At 37.4% G+C, this 17,500-nt stretch overlaps 1 protein-coding gene across 2 annotated transcripts in view; it reads left to right on the top strand.

The window, feature by feature from the left end:
• Positions 1-17,500, top strand: part of LOC138007569 (protein transport protein Sec31A-like) — a 49,086-nt gene that overhangs the window by 8,836 nt on the left and 22,750 nt on the right. For both annotated transcript variants that reach the window (XM_068854557.1, XM_068854556.1), the window contains exons 5-12: positions 1,538-1,809; positions 6,235-6,321; positions 6,455-6,510; positions 6,742-6,802; positions 9,765-9,815; positions 10,175-10,333; positions 11,063-11,218; positions 12,016-12,069. In XM_068854557.1, the coding sequence (XP_068710658.1) occupies positions 1,538-1,809; positions 6,235-6,321; positions 6,455-6,510; positions 6,742-6,802; positions 9,765-9,815; positions 10,175-10,333; positions 11,063-11,218; positions 12,016-12,069 (896 nt within the window). The remainder of the gene's footprint in view (positions 1-1,537; positions 1,810-6,234; positions 6,322-6,454; positions 6,511-6,741; positions 6,803-9,764; positions 9,816-10,174; positions 10,334-11,062; positions 11,219-12,015; positions 12,070-17,500) is intronic.

Raw genomic sequence — 17,500 nt, 5'->3', positions numbered from 1 at the left:
AGTGTGTCATGTCATGTTGAATGTTGAAATATGTCATTCAACGTGTTGAACATTGAACGAAAATAGAGGCCAGCTCTATTCCGTTCAACATGTTTGTGCAACATTGTTCAACAATTTGTGGAGCAATAAATGTTGCAAGATGTTGAACCTTGTGTCATCAGCTTAAATATACAGTATCTAGGAGTTTTTGACTTTCAGATTCTAATTGGATTAATTTGTAAGTTTTGAGCACCATTTTGTAGAATGACCAGTTGATCAAATTTTCACCAGTTGTTCATTTCATTTCTGATTTTGGCCTTGTCACACACAACTGGTGGCCAAGCCAAGTCAACCACACTGCTTGACTTTTATTAACACAACCAAAACAGTCATATTAACTACGGTAAAAACCCGCAGATAAGCAGCACCATGAATTTAGCAGCTCAAATTTTGGAAAAAAAGTTTTTTGAAAAAAATCAAAATAATCCAAAAGTCGAGTCTTCAGAAGTCTTCTTCATCATCTGCTGTTCATTGAACATAAACTCACTATTAATTAACATTGAAACGCAAAATACTTCAAAGTCTTACCCACAATTTTAGCACTTTAACATAATGAACATTATGAAGATCTTTTTCTGGTATTTGTTGACAGAAATTTCTTCATGCAACACAGTTTTTCCATAGATTTTTGCAAACAAGAACGTAAACGGAACATTCGAAGCGTAGTAACCAGGCATTAGATCTGATGTGAAAATGAAAAACTGGACACAGGAAGCAGTGCAATGTTTTAAGAGTTTACGCAAAGCGATAATTAACTAAAGCTGCATGAAACATTGCCCAGTGTAACAGGGTCTTTTATTAATATTATATTGTTTGTCAGTAGTTGACATGACTATTTGTTCGACAAATGTGTGTGATGTTTTCCTGTTGGAGAAAAGCGACCATACACTGCGGCTTAAAGGATCTGTTAACGAAGACGGTTCAACGCTTTTAGGGATGACAACTGTAAGCGCTGTAATATTAAAGCTCACTCTTACATGAACAACGGCTCTCTTAAGAGCCAACAAACTTACTTACAAGTAGGTTTGTGTAATATTCATTTACATACTTTTCCATGAACGTGTCAGTTAACCAAAATTGGTGTTGAAATTCATGACACCTTTTTCAAATGTTCCCACAGATGAGCCACACCCCCGATTTCTAGCGACAATTTTTGGAAAAGAGGTGCAGCTTGTCTGCTGGTTTTTACAGTGTATCATAATAAGTCTTATCGCAAAATCATGAACACTAATTTTACGAACTGAATTGAATGTGATAAACATACAAGGAAGGGTATGAAGCGGGATGGAAAAAACATGTGAAGGGTGTGTGGGAGGGGCGGGTTAGGCAATGACAGATGGCAAGAAACTAACTGAGCTGCCAACAGACCATGTTAACTGAAGACCCCCTATACACTCCATTCCCCCGCTGTGTGTGAAAAAACATTCCCGCTTTATTGGTTCCTCGCCGTGCTGAAAAATTCACTTTCATAGTTTCCTGCTGTTTCCTTTTCTTGCAGGCCCTGTACAGGCACTTGACTTCAACCCTTTTAAAACAAGCTTATTAGCATCAGGTGCCAGTGATTCTGAAATTTACATTTGGGATTTGACAAATCCTGGCAACCCATTGACACCAGGAAGTAAAACTTTACCCCCTGATAATATCAGTTGTGTGGCATGGAACAGACAGGTTCAGCATATACTGGCCTCCGGCTCTCCATGCAGCCGATGTGTTGTGTGGGACTTGAGAAAGAATGAGCCGATTATTAAAGTCAGTGACCAGAGTGCTATGGTAAGAGAATACTGTGTCAATTAATACGACATTGTGTATGTAATTACAATCACAATAAAATTAACCCATTCACTCCTCAGTTGTCCCAGGATGCTCCCAGTTGATCAGTAAAATCATCTTGCGTTAGACAGAGTAAAATCTGTTGTGTCTCAATCCCAGGAGTCAATGGGTTAATGATGTTGTAATAGGCCATTTCCGAGTTCATGTCTGCCTCCTCTTCAAAGCGAGTCTAAGTGCAAAGTTTTTGTTTTTTGAAAATTAGTTTTCATTCATATGTAAAGTACAACTAATTACCATCACAAAAACTTCGCACTTAGACTTGCTTCGAAGAGGAGGCAGACATGAACTCGGAAATGGCCTATTAGAGCAGTTTAACACCCAAACCGGCCTGTCAGACGCCAGAGTATTTTACTCTGTCTAACACCAGACGATTTTACTCGTCAATGGGGAACCCCCGGGAGTCAATGAGCTAATCACTCACTGAAAAACGATGTCCTCCATTATATGCATTACATACATGCATTAATTTGAATTTTTTATGAGCATAATTATTGTGACCCTATTTGGGAAAACCGGGCTTAACGAAAAAAGCGTTGTAATGCATTTTCAATGCATTTTAAATGCGTTGATAATGCATTACAATGCATTGATAATGGTTCTCAACGCATTTGTAATGTTGTTCAGTCCATTGTAAAAACGTTGACAATGTTCATCAAATGTTTAAGAATGGATGAAAAACGCGTTGCCAACGCGTTGGCAACTTTTTCCAACGTTTGATACAAATTCTGCACAAAACGTTGAAAACAAAGGACAACGTTTCGCCCCGTTGTAATAAGCTAAACACATTGTCAACACAACCAATAGCGGTTTGTTTACCACAGACAAATTCAATTAAACATGAAAATTCTACGTCTGAGAGAATTTGATTTTGTGTGATATAAAGAGCAATTTGTCGCAACTTACATTAAAACTTTTGCGAAGCAACAGCCAATATACCCTCCAGAAATATAAACGTTGAAAAAGAAAATGTTTGAGTGATTTGTTTGGTGCTTCGCCCCCGAGCTTGCCACTAAGTTCAATATTTCTTCTGTCATAAATTTTAAGTAAACTTTTCGATTTCATTTGCTTCGAAAACAAAGAGTAAGCTTCAAAAAGTCTTTGAAATGCATCAAGCTGTTCATGATTAAATGCAACCGACGGTATAGCAATTTTCATCGTTCTTAACTCATCATCCCAAGTCACGCACACCACGCATTTGACAAAAGATATTTTTTTATCAACGTAGCCTTGCCTCGCTCTTGGCAAACGATTGCGTTTCAGGAAATTTCACTCCTATTTAGTATTTTAAGTATTTCTGATGACGCCTTCACTTGCTACTCAAGGGAATGGTTATTAATGGTTATTTATTTTCCCTGGTGATTTTATACAAACATTTATACGAAGAAGACACTGAGGCAGACAAAGGCGCGCCACATGTTAGCTCATGTTATGGCTCGTTTTGCGCCTTTTATCTTTGTGGTGTTTTATTGCATTGGTTGGCGAACTAACCGTTTTGATAAATTAACGGCAAAAGGGTTTAATCTGCACTGGGGTAAAAGCAATTTTAGGAGGCCCACCTTCCAATATTAGTACAGTCGAACCCCGCTATTTCGAAGTCCCAAGGAAAATGAAAAAAAGTTCGAAATAGCGGGATTTCGAAATAACCGGGGAAGCGTAAAATTCGTAACAGTGAATCATCTTTTAATAAAATACAGTACATTATAAAGAAAGACACTGATTACATAAAGATACCGCAATTAAATGTCGGAAAAATCAGCAGATGCTGTTACATTGAAAAATCTTTGAATGTTCCGTTGTTTTTTGAAGAACAGATCAAAGACTGCGTTCAAGCATTGTTAAGTCGTTAACAAGCTCGAATAAAATGCAATACATTTCCAGCTGTGCTGTTATGTACGTGCTCTGTTTTTGACAAGTTCGAAATAACGGGGTTGATTTAAGGTGTAAGGGAAGAACGATGAGTTCGAAATAGCGGGGAATTTGAAATAGCTGATAGTAAATCACTGAAAACATAAGGGTAAATCCAAGGGAATTTGATCTTAGTTCGAAATAGCGGGGACTTCGAATTAAGCAAGTTCGAAATAGCGGGGTTCGACTGTCTTTGGATGCAGTCTCTAATGAGAATACCGATAAATAGTTGTCATTGTTGACTCGGTCAGCTAGCACTAGCACAACCACAGTGTTGATTTTTACATGTTTCCGGTGCGTGAGTCCTTACCCAGGTTAGCAAGGTTCATGTATTCATCCATTTTCGTTGATAACCTACGTACTGTACGGAACGCGAGTTTCGTCCGATGCCCTTCTACAATTTAGGGATAATTATTTAATTTAAAGGCTCTCTCAAACATGTCGCCGATGGCAAAAGTACTAATTTTGACAAGGGTTGGAGCCATTTATTTCTATTATAAAAATCCTACACTGCACAGTAAATGTATATACACGTACACGATATCTCTTGTCAAAACGATAAACAATAAAGCGTAACACCAAAAATAATATTAAAGTTTTTCACAAAGGAACGGTTGATTTGAATTCAGTGAAAATTTGAGACTCGATCGATTGTTCAAATCAAATGTCATTTGAAACACACGCATGTATCAGACAGTCTTTTTACCGCCATAATTTCGTTCAACACCGTAAGAACTGAAGCCAAAAAGGTAAGTAACAACAGCCATAGGATAGTTGAGTTTTACACTTAGCCGCGTTCTCTGCAAAATTACAGGAAAACTCCATGTATTTGATGTTTCTGCTCAAATTCAAACCGATACGTACGTGCTAGAGTTGCGTGCGTACGTGCTAGAGTTCAAGCGGTGCTATGAATGACTCCAAACAGCCCGTGGCGGTTTCATTAAACGCGTTGTCAATGTTTGACAACGCATTGACAATGTTTTGAAATGATTTTGAAATGGATTTGCAACGCATTTCGGTTCCGTTGAAAAACATTGCCAACATTTTAAAACGCAATGGAAATGCTCTTCAACGTATTTTCAATGCGTTGAAAATGCATTACAACGCAAAAACGCTTCAACGCTATTTTCATTAAGCCTGCTTTTCCCGAATAGGGTCACAATATTGTTAAGTTTATTGCGCATACATGTACTGGTATTATAAATGTAAGCAGAAACCCCAAGGGTGGAAACGTGTAACGGCCCCTAGTGTGCTGGGAAACAAGCTTCGGAATATTCAATTTGTTAACTACCATATTTGGAACAACAACAGCGAGGGGTTTCCAAATATGGTACTTAGCACTGAAACATTCAACCAATCAGTTCGCACTGAATATTCGGAAGCTGTGAACGCACGTTACACGTTTCAAGCCTTATGGGTTTCTGATGTAAGTTGATAACCCACTTTGATAAAAAAAGACTTACACCTTTACCTTAGTGCAAATTTCAAACATGCCAAGCTTTAATGTTAAGTAGAAGGCCATTTGCTTAGAGATCATTTTTGGTTTATTGTTAGTCTTGGTTTACATTGTATTACACGTAGTTTTAGTTTATTTCATGTATTTACTGAAATTTATACTAAACATAATTATGAATCAATTAAGGGCATTTAACGCCCACGTCGCCAGTGGAGGGTAGGTGCCCAGGAAGCCTGGGGGGCTGAAACCGCAGTCACATCCCCAAGGCGCTAGAACACCCGACTGGCCTGCCCAACCCGCAACCAAGCCACGAGCCCCCCGCGCCAGGCTCCCTAAGGCACCCGTCACACTTAAGCCAGATAGCTCAGTGGAAACAAAAATAAATAAAGAAATAAAAAAAAAATACAAAAAAAAAAAAAAAGAATACAAAAAAAAGAACACACATGCAAAAAAGAGGAATACAAAAAAAAAAAAGAACAACACACCCAAAAAAAAGGAATACAAAAAAAAAAGGGGTGGGGGAGAGGGAGGGAACACCGAGAACCACTAAACTCCTAATCCGACTCACAACGCCACGACATCAGAGCAACAAACACGCTGCAAACACATTGGACAACAACGCATGCACTAAGCAGGAATACCACTGAACCATGTCAGCCCCAGGGCTTCCACAACCTAAGGAGTGCTGCAAACGCTACAAAAACGCATAAAAACGCCAACCAAACGCCTGCAAAGCGCTACTGACCGGACTAGCTCCCGGTCGTGAACCATGTAACTATAACAAATGCTACAGAACGCGCCAAAACGCTAAACAACGCTACCAGACGGCCAAGACACTAACAACCGCCTGCAAAACACTACTGACCAGACTAGCTCCTAGTCGTTAACTATGTTAAATTTCATTTAACTATATTTACTGTACTGTCAATTTCTTTGTGTACAATAATAATAATAATAATAATAATAATAATAATAATGATAATAATTTATTTTTATTATTTCAGATTCGATGCAAGGCAGTTGAGTGGCATCCAGATGTTGCAACTCAAATGGTTTTAGCCTCAGAAGATGATAGATATCCAGTTATACAGGTGCTTATCAACTGTAATGTTAAGACTAAAGACCAAATTTTGATCTTCAGTCTCTGTAACTTGTATGTCTTCTTTGTTTACATTTTTTAACATGCAAGTTGAGGAAATTGACATTCCAATTTTTTCTTTACAGATGTGGGATCTTCGATTTGCCACATCCCCAATGAAAGTTCTGGAAGGTCACCAAAGGTATGTTTGTTATTTTATCACGTATGTAGCTCTATGATTGCTCTATTGCTCACTCATTATTTTCACCTACCCTTCTTGCAATCGCAAAATGGAAGCTTAAAAGTTGGAGCTTGCCGTTAGGTGGGTAAACTTATACGTTGAGTCTCACGATTAGTTGCCCAAATAGCAAGTGCAATTTTCCTGTATCTTGTTTTGGCAAGATCTTGATTTGAAGTTCATTCTTGTTTACAGAGGAATTCTGTCAATTGCCTGGTGTCCTCAAGATCCTGACTTGCTTATGAGCTGTGCCAAGGTAATCATCTATTATACAGAAATAACATTATATACTACATGTACACTGTAGTCCAACAGTTTAAAAGTCCGCATCCCTCCAAATTTGAGAGTGTTCTAAACAAGCTGGGTTAAAAAATAATAGATTTGGACAACCAGGGCTGAGTTGCTCTACCTCAAAGCATAGTCTTTCTGTTTAATATCATGTCATTAGTATCATATTAATAGGACTTACAGCTGTACTTGGAAGATACATGTATGGTTGGTGCTTCAGCGTAGGAATTTATTGTTTACTGTACATTGCTCCATAACTGATTCAAACAGCATGAAGTACATGTATTTTGTACATTGCAAACTCTGACCTTTAATCTGGGCTTAGTAATGGTGCATTAATTTACAGTGTAATAATGGTTCTGTTATTTGCTACATGTGTATACCTTGACACCTGAGACAAACCAGTTCAGAACTATGACTTATTTGGTTGTCCATAAAACTGTTGGTTTGAAGGGAATTAAGTTTGTGTTGAAGAGTGTGCAAGGGCCGATTTAAGCACTGTTTAAGATCCATTGTCACATATTGACTGTTGAGGTGAGTAAGACCATAAAAACCAGAAAGAGTTGAAGGATGCATAGTGTGTAGCTGTTAGCGGAACTCAAGATTCACTTCACTTTTGTTAAGTAAATGTACATGTAGTGGCCTCATGTTCACTGTGTCGCTAGGTTCCAAGCAAAACAAAATGTTGGGTTTCCTAGCTGGCCTGTGGGTTTATTTGATAAAGAAAACTACCATAGGGTAGTTTGAGCAGAGCTGACTTATTGGGAAGCCTGTAATACCCAGAAAAATAATTAGGCTTTTAGAAAGAGTAGAATCGCTACATGAGCTTGAAATTATAACAGTACAATGTAGAAAGGTTTGTTGCGGTCTCTGAAACATCAGTTTTCCTGAGGTATCCTTTGGCAATACTGTAGGTGGGAACCGCCCATACGTACATGTACCACTATCACCTGTTGCTGTCACACTGACTTAGTGGCAAATTCCATGTACAGTGTACTTGTCCTCTCCCCTATAATCCTTGTTGGTGTAACAGGGTTGGTACATTTCGCTGACCCCCAGTCCATGGACTACCCAAATGGACTACCCTAAAAATACAATTTTGAATGAGTGCTGTTGATGTATGTGTAAGCAGCATCTCAAAGAGTGCTTACTTAAGCCTCAACACCCATTTTAAACAGCATTGTTCGACAGTATCCATTTTAAAAAGGTTAACTTAGCTTACATGAAGTACCGTAATTTCCGGGCGATTACCCTCGGGTAATGTGTTAATTTTTCCGCAAACAGTTGTTGGTGCGGGTTATAGGAAGGTGCGGGTAATGTGATAATTTTTAAATCTTCCGGTATAGTTTTAAAATCTTAAGTAGAGAAAAAATATAAAATTCAATAATGAAACTGTTCCTAAAAACTGTGTATTGCCGTATTTATCCCGCTTCAATTGCCTAATGCTCTCGATGAAAACTAATGCAAATTGAAAATCGTTGATCACACGTGATAATATTACTTTCTTACTTTGCTAATTTCGCACCTTCTTTCTATGTTAAGTTAAAAAAAAAACCATTATTCGCCAACTGGAATAATAAACTAAAAACAAAAGAATAAAAATGTAAAATAGCAGGCTTTAAAGTACCATAATTCACACACAAAAACTGATGCCGACATGTTCATTCCATGGTACCGCTGCTGCCGCATTTTCTAATATGAGTCGCGCAACACGTGTAAACAAACATTCACGGACAAAATTTGAAAACACCAGAATATTCGGCGCATCAGTAAAATATTCCTAGCAAGCAATGCCTTGAGGTAGAGAGTATTTTCCCGTTTCAAGCGATTTCTTAGAGTCAGTAGATCCTGAGATATTGATTTTTTTAGAACGGATTTTTACAAGCGGTATCATTCAATAGAAGATCAAAAAACAATAGGTAAAATGAGGATAATTAAAACAATACTTCTTTCAAATCTGTGTGTTTCCTCATTTGTTGATTCAATCTTTAAAATGATGCTTTATTTGTCTTAGTCTTTGTAAAACCACTCAATGAACATCGCAAACAATGCGTGTGAAAACTTGATTTACTAATTCTAACAATCGGCCCAACTTTCTCTGAACCTATCAAAATGGCGCTCAATGATCAATCATAGAGATGGTGGCCTTCAACTCGCAATCTATCGAGTCTTAGCGTTAATACATTGATATTTAGGTCGTTTTAACAAGACAAATCAGAAATAGCTAAGGAGAATGTTTAAGGCTGCATTGTTAACAGCCAATTCTCAGCAGAAAATGTTATCGATCTTTCGCTTTGTAAACAACAACACGGAATATTCATCGCTCCAAGTTTGTGAGTTCTTATCCCGGTAATACAGTAGCATGATTTTCTTTTGTTTTGGGGTGCGGGTAATAGGCCAGTGCGGGTAATCTGTTGAACTTTTTTTCCCCTTACGACAAAAATAGACTGCTGCGGGTAATCTGCCGTGCGGGTAAACGTCCGGAAATTACGGTAATCTGCCATCAAAACGATAATCGAAAGCTAACCTTTTTAAAATGGGTGCTTAGACTTAAATACTGTTGAACAATGCCGTTTAAAATGGGTGTTGAGGCTTAAGTAAGCACTATTTGAGATGCTGCTTACACATAGATCAACAGTACTCATTCTAAATAGTATTTTTAGGGTAGTCCATTTGGGTAGTCCATGGACTGGGGGTCAGCGAAATGTACCGACCCGGTTTAACGTACAAGTACAATGTATTTGGTAGGTGGAATTGGAGGCATTCATTTTTCAAATACTGTTGAACAAAACAAAAAATTAGCCGGAAAGCCACAGATCACAAATCAGCAGTTCTGTGAGAAACCATTGAGTGCATGAATTTGTTAATAGAATCCTTACCTGTACATCTAACACTTTTAATCTTAATTATTCTTCTCCTCACAAACACAGGATAATCGCATTCTCTGTTGGAATCCAAATACCCAAGAACCTGGAGGGGAGGTAATGTTATTGTAATTTGTCGTATTTGAAACAAACACGAAAATGCATGTAAGGAAAGAGATTCAGAAGAAAAAGTACAGTATGTTTGTTGCCAAAATGAGAATCTAAAGCCTTGTCTGCACTAGTAAGTTTTATTTTCCGGTGCTTATGGTACAGCAAGTTTGTTGGTGATTGCTCAATCTGAAATAGACAGAATTTATTAAACAAAGGAAGGGTTTTTAGAAACTATGTCAGCCTCTGAATTTTTTGCTCCATTTTATCTGACAAGTCATCAATAACAGTAAGTTTTTATTTGTAGCATTTTTTTGTCACAAAAATCATAAACATGTAAAACAACATTTTTGTTTCCATTATTTTAGATTGTTTATGAGTTGCCAACTACAGCCCAGTGGAGTTTTGATATTGCTTGGTGTCCAAGAAACCCTGCAATGGTTTGTTCTTCATCATTTGATGGCCATGTCAGTGTGTTTTCTCTCATGGGAGGAGGGGCTTCTAGCCAAGATTTCAATCAACAAAAGGTAAGTACGTCCTTCTGACATCATTAGACAATAATTTACACCCTTCTTTTATAATTTAGGAGTTGACATAGGTTTGGTGCCCGAGAGATCCAGGCTTGAAAATTCTGGCAATTAACCCTGCCATGAGCCCCACTCCAACCTGCATGAATAAAGAAACAAATTGAAGGCTGTAAGAAGGGTAAAATGCTTTTAAAGTACTCTTCAGTGCAATGACAAGTTATGTTAAACTGAGAATTCAAAGATACAAAAGGGTCACCCTGTCTGTTGATCAGAAAAGTACAGGAAGAAAAGTTCAGATTGTGGAAGTGATCAAAAGGGGATGCCATCAAATGACAACTCCTTTCACATAATCTTGATTCACACTTACACACATCACACTGTTACAATATGAAAAATTACATGATTGTTTACTCTTACAGCCACAATGTTACTGACGATAAAAATATATGTATTATGTCCAAATTGTGTGAAAAACCTTTGCTTGTGCAAGTAATAAAAAAGCTGCAGACAAGTACTCTTTGCTTCTGACCTCAAAGAAGTCAACCACCCATCTTTTCCTATGTACCATTAAGGCCCTATTTCCCTCAGAGGGAAAAGGAAAAGATGATGATGATGATTAAGTATACCCCTTCCATAATACCAAACCTGTGTTACAAGTCGTGTTAACTTAGTATTTGCGTAGCAAAAGCCATAATTTTCTAATGCTAAGATCTGTTATTAACATGACAGGTCATGAGTGCATTCGATGCAGATGATCCCTTCACTGCTCAGATTCGACAGGGACAACAGCAACAGCTTCAACAGCAGCAGAAGGCTGCACCAACAAGCACCCCCTTAAAGAAACCACCAAAATGGCTGCGCAGGCCATGTGGTGCTAGTTTTGCAGTAAGTAAAAATTAATGTACTTGCAACATTATTCTTTGTTTTAGTACACTGTAAGATGCCCAATACACTGTGTAGGAGTGTTCACTAGGGATGCTGGCAGTCTGTTGTTACGAAAAGGTGGTGCCGTTGAAATGAAAGAAGCTAATTTGATAAACTGCTGAAATAAAAGACTCAACAAAGTGGCTCATTCTAAGCTATCCACCATCCCATCAGTAACCCCAGCCATTAAGGCTTACAGGGTTCATACACGTCTTGAAAACCCTTGAAAACCGTTGAATTTCAGAAGTCCAATTTCAAGGCCTTGAAAGTACTTGAAATTGAGTTTTGGTCCTTGAAAGTCCTTGATTTTTTTATTGATCTATGGTTGATAATTTTTGTTGCTCAAGGTTTACACTATCTGTATGCCCAAAACATAGGTTGAAACATAAACGTTTTGCTTGGTTTTTGGTAAATTCTTACTAAAAAAGTCCTTGAAATTTTTAAGTAGGGTCCTGGAAAGTCCTTGAAAAGGCCTTGAATTTTTGGCCTGAAAAAGTGTATGAACCCTGGGCTTAACTTTTGTAATGAATACAGGCAAGTGATTTGCCTCTCTGATCAATGGATTGACTGTTTGCATGTGGTTGGCCTGTCACATCCCAGCTATCGATAGTGGTTTCATGTACTGTAGGTATATTTCAGTCAACAAGAGGTTGCTGCAATTACATGAACATGCATGCTGTACAATGCAATTCCTTAAATAATTATTTTGATTTTTGTTTTGAATTTTACCGGTTGCACACTGTCTTCTTCTTCTTTAGTTTGGTGGAAAACTGATATCTTTTGGACAGACGAAAGACTCTCCAATTGCCCAGGTTTGTAAATGACACCAGCTTAAAACCTCTATCATACATGTATCACCAGACATTTGGTGTCTTAATGGTGCACTACCTATTTTCAAAATAAGTGCATGTAGAGGGAGAGAGGGGAAGGAATACCTTGGTTCTTGTTTCACTTTTGTCCAAGTTGTTAATTTACAATTGTGATCGAAAGTCAAAGAGCATTGATTGTTCTTACAAACCAGGATTTTTATCTCAAATCAGTAGTAGTAGAAGTGTGACAATAAAAAACACAAATAGAGAACCAATTTTTGTGATGTATTATTCTTGAAATCCTCACTCACTTTAATAAAGGTTGTGAGGTTGTACTTACTGAAGCAAGGGGGGGACTTTGAATGATGGATGTACCGTACTTATTCGGCTACAAGCCGATCTTGGCTATAAGCCGAGACCCCAAACCTCTTGCGCAAAAAATCAACTTGATTGACATGAATTGCAAATGCATAATACCCGGCTATAAACCGAGACCCATTTTAGGTCTTGATGTGTATTATCGACTGGGTAATTCCACGGTAATTGAGACATACGCTTGTAAAAATTAGCATTCACTTAAAGGACAGTATAACTGTATATCTAGACTCATTATAAGATAGATTGTTATGAAATTGTAATTTTTGGTTGTCAGCGGAATGATTTCGTGGCATAAATTATCATTAATTAATCAATTCAGCCTGTTTGGCTGTCACAGAGGGGACATGCACAAATGACCATGATAAATCTATCTTGAGAGGAAATCCAATAAAAACTGTCAGGACATTTACTTATTTACTTAGACTGTATAAGTTAATGATTTCTCCCTGATTTTGTCTGAAGAAAGAGATCAAAGCCTATGTCCAAAATTGAATTGTCCCCTCTGTGACAAAAATAGGGATAAAAATTATTATCTCTTCAAAGCAATTGGTAATAATTGTACAAAATTCTGTTAACAGTTGAAGTATTGGCTGACAAACTTACAAGGTGTGGAGGAGTTCTTCTATTTCTCTTTTCTTAGGATAGGTGTGAAAACTTTCAATGTCACGGAGGGGATCTTTTTGTCACAGAGGGGACTTTGTGTCACAGAGGGGACTGTTCTGTCACAGAGGGGACATTTTTTGTGAACAAAAAATTGTCACGGAGGGGATCTTTTTGTCACAGAGGGGACTTTTTTGACACGGAAGGGACTTTACTGTCCAGAACGGACATATTTTTCTTGGAGGAAGAATTATTATTTTGAAAGAGAAATTACTGCTATTGAAGATAAACTGTTTTAATCATCCATAATCTCCTCACATAAAGAACAAGAATACTTAAGTTAGCCAAAATGTGCAGTTAATCAGTGGAAATATTGGATTTAGAGCGAGTTTCAATCGAGTGTCGTAAAACCAAAACCAAAGTAATTACTTTGGCCAATCAAAAAGGACGGAGACAATCCAGTAAACCAATCAAAACTCGAAGTAATTAGATGTAGCCGACACAAAGCGCGAGACAATGTGCACGGGCAAGCCACAATTGGTTTTCGTTTCACTTCTGATTGGTTGAAAAAATGGCGTGAGTGAAGTAATCATAAACCAAAGTAATTATCTAATTACTTTCGACACTCAATTGAAAACCGCTCTATTAAGTTCTCATGAATTATTTCGTAATAAAGAGCCGTTGTAGAGCAGTTCAAAATGAGTTCAAGCGAAGAGAGGACAAAGAAATACTGTACAGGGAAAGACTGAGGGAAAATGAAGAAAAGTATGAGGTGGTTAAAAAGAAGGATAGAGAAAGAAAGAAAAAGTATTATTTGAAGAAGAAAGCCAATCAGCCTGAAGTTTTGAGAGCCAAGGAAAGAGAGAAGAAAAGAAGGCAAACTTTAAGGAAAAAAAATAGCAGACCTGATCAAGAAAACAGGCAAAACTTGTAAGTCAAGTAAGCCCTCAGACGTTTGGAAAAGCACTCAGTAGAGCAAAGAAGCACCTGCCAAAATGCCCTGAAAGAAAAGTTCAAGTGTTAGCAAAGATTGTTCAAGATCTTTCCCCTGGAAAACGGAAGGCGGTCGTGGATTTGTGTGACAACAACTTTAAGTGAAGAAAAGAGTATAGCAAGGACAGAAAGAAAAGATGTGATGCTGTAACTGATGATGAGATACAAAAGGAGCAGAATTTCTATTTAAGAGAGGACATCAGCAGAATGCTTCCAGGGAAGAAAGATTATGTGTCTGTCAAACTAGCTGATGGTAAAAGGGAACACAAGCAAAAGAGGTTGCTATTGTTTAAAATTGGAGAAGTGCATGAGCTTTTCAAGGAAGAAAGCAATGTTCAGATTGGCAAATCCAAGTTTGCAGAACTCCGGCCACCCCATGGCAGGTCATACCATCATCTGCATTTGACCATGAAGTATGCATTTGTAAGTATCATGGAGTTCAGGTAGGGAGGTATTACGCAGTTGACTATGTAACCACCTTCTATTTTGGAAGAGTGATTTCTGTAGCAGACAGCTTTGTTGAAGTTAAATTCTTGCACAGCAAAGGCTCCACCACCTATGACTGGCCAAGAACTGATGATGTGGACAGGGTACACTGTAGTTGCATTTTTTATGGTCCTGTCTTACTTGTGGGCAATCGCCCTTTTACTATGTCAACTCAGCGTGAGGTTGAGAAAGTGCACCTTTTCATTATCAGTGCATGATAATAAAGAAACTCGGACTAGTGGTAACATGAAACTGTCTGAAAAATATGCTGGAAGTAATCTTGTACAAAATTTTATCACATTAGTCATTGCTAGTAAAACTACACCATTCATACATGTTTGTAAACAGCATGGAAGATCTGCATAGGTCCATTAATTTATATTCTACTAGCATGGTAAAATGTACACTGACATTTGCTTTCATAGAACAGTGTACATCATATATAATTGACTGTATTGCAAGTTATGTTCAGAAGTTGTTCTTGCCTTTTTTGACCTACGGCACTTTCATTCAATGAACAACTTACATTCAAAATCATCTTACATGATTAGTTACATCTGTACATGCATAAATGAGGTCAATACCCTCAGGAAAAAAAAATATCACATTCAAAATCATCTTACGTGATTAGTTACATCTGTACATGCATAAATGAGGTCAATACCCTCAGGAAAAAAATTTATCACCTCAATTCTGTGTTCAGTCATTGTTGAGAGAGAGACACTTAAATTATTGATGTATCCGAGCTGTTTGTATTTTCAGATTATACAAGACTTTATAAGACTTCATGGAAGTTGCAGATTGGAAAGTGTCTTGTTTGTGTTAGGACAAGGTCTTAATGAGCCTTTTACAGTACAGTGTTGTCTTTTTCAATTGCCTAGCTTGTTAGAACCTAATATTTCTAAATAAAATAAAACAAAAATAATCAGAAAGTGACCCTGTTTGAGAAGGAATGCATTATGAAAAGAGTCTGCAACATTTGTACAGATACATGTATACATATATAATACACCTCAAGAAGGTTTTGGCTATAACACTAGACAAGTCTAGTATAATTGTTTTACTTTAAACACTTTGCTACAGAGAAGATTGCCGGGTGGCTATTAATGACCGCTATCTATTAGACAAGAGGTACCCTCCGTGACAGTCCCCTCTGTGACAATAACCGTGATCATTTATTATTATCTGTGCTGTATCAGAGAGCAAGAATGTCTTTTCCATCAATGCAGTTTAATTGTTGATTAACATAAAAATCAAATGTGCACTTAAGTGTTGTTGCTGCCAGTTTACATTCACAGGATTTTTAGCCTAGTTTTTAAATTTCAATTTTCTTTGGTTTTCTGGTCCCCTCCGTGACAGATTGAATAAAGGACTAAATCTTGCAAGATGTGACAGAAATAATTTTGAAAGGATTTGATAAAGAAGAGTCATCAGTTATTTAATCATTACAAGTCCATAGTGAACTAAACTAAATTTAGCAAAAGGAGCTATTTATAGTATTGTTTTCTGAGATGTCCCCTCCGTGGCATGCAAAATATTGTGGAATTACCCGACTATGGAATTTTGGTAATTTAAGGTGGCTGGAACCAGTTTCACTACTTTTAAGGACCTTTTTATTAGAAGGGTTGTCACTACAAAATTGTATCACGTAAAAGAAATCTTATGGTACCATACCAAACACCAATTATTACTTAACAAAATGCGCTCACTATTTTGACGTAAAAGGTTGCCATGGCAACATGAAAGCTCACCAAAAACACCCTATATTTCGTCTTTACTTGCTTATATCATAAAAACGAACTCGGTGACCCCCATTTTTTATTGTAAAATAGTAATTAGCAATTTGAGATAGGACTATCTGCAAAGTTAAAAAAAATTCTTGGGAGCCAATTCAGGGCTACCTTAAATTTTCGAAAAATTAAGGTAGCTCTGAATTGGCTCCCAAGAATTTTTTTAAACTTTGCTGATACTTCTATCTCAAATTGCTAATTACTATTCTACAATAAAAAATGGGGGTCACCGAGTTCATTTTTGAGATATAAGCAAGTAAAGACGAAATATAGGGTGTTTTTGGAGAGCTTTCATGTTGCCATGGCAACCTTTTACGTCAAAATAATGAGCCCATTTTGTTAAGTAATAATTGTTGTTTGATGTGGTACCATAACATTGCTGTTACGTGATACAGTATAGTAGTTATAACCCATCTAATAAGAAGGTCTCTAAAAGTGGTGAAACTGGTTCCAGCCACCTTAAAATACAAATTGACATTGACTGAAAAATTATACTCAAAGCAATAAAATGAACACGAAAGGTAAGAAACAAACAAGCGACATGATCGTGATGTGAGGAATATTATTAAACAGTTACTGACCTCACTGGAAACATGTCTTCGTAAAAAGTTATTCGACTGGAAACCTCACAACCTTGCCTTTAAACTTAAAATATTCCGGAGGAGATGGTGAGGTGTTCGTTCAAGACTGTGGCACCTCTATAACACACTCAACAGCACAGAAGACGATGAAGTCTTCGACGAGAATATTTCAGAAGAAAAAAAAAGTGAAGATGAGGAAATGGACGATGAATTAGAGACAGACAGTGAGGAGGAAGACCAGCAATAAGATTGATCCCAATCACACAAACAACACAAACAGCTCCTTTACGAGCCACCAAATAATAAAAGTCCATATTAAACCAACAACAACTTCTCTTCATTTTACAAGTAATTTAGCTCGGCTTGTAAGTGAATACATGTTCATTTGTTACTGTTTTAATTTGTTGAGAAACTTCTTTTTATCAAAAATACTCGGCTATAAGCCGAGACCCCTTCTACAGCTTCATATCAAAAATACTCGGCTATAAACCGAGACCCCTTCTACGGCTTCAAATTTGCCCAAATTGAGTGTGGGTTTGTGTAAAAATCGCTCGGCTTATAGCTGAAAGAGTACGGTAGATGAAGGGGGTACTCAATCAGAGCCAT

Source organism: Montipora foliosa, chromosome 6 (assembly GCF_036669935.1).
Source record: "Montipora foliosa isolate CH-2021 chromosome 6, ASM3666993v2, whole genome shotgun sequence".
Lineage (NCBI taxonomy): Eukaryota > Metazoa > Cnidaria > Anthozoa > Scleractinia > Acroporidae > Montipora > Montipora foliosa.
Note: the sequence above shows the minus strand (reverse complement) of the source record. Positions and strands in the feature narration are given on the sequence as shown.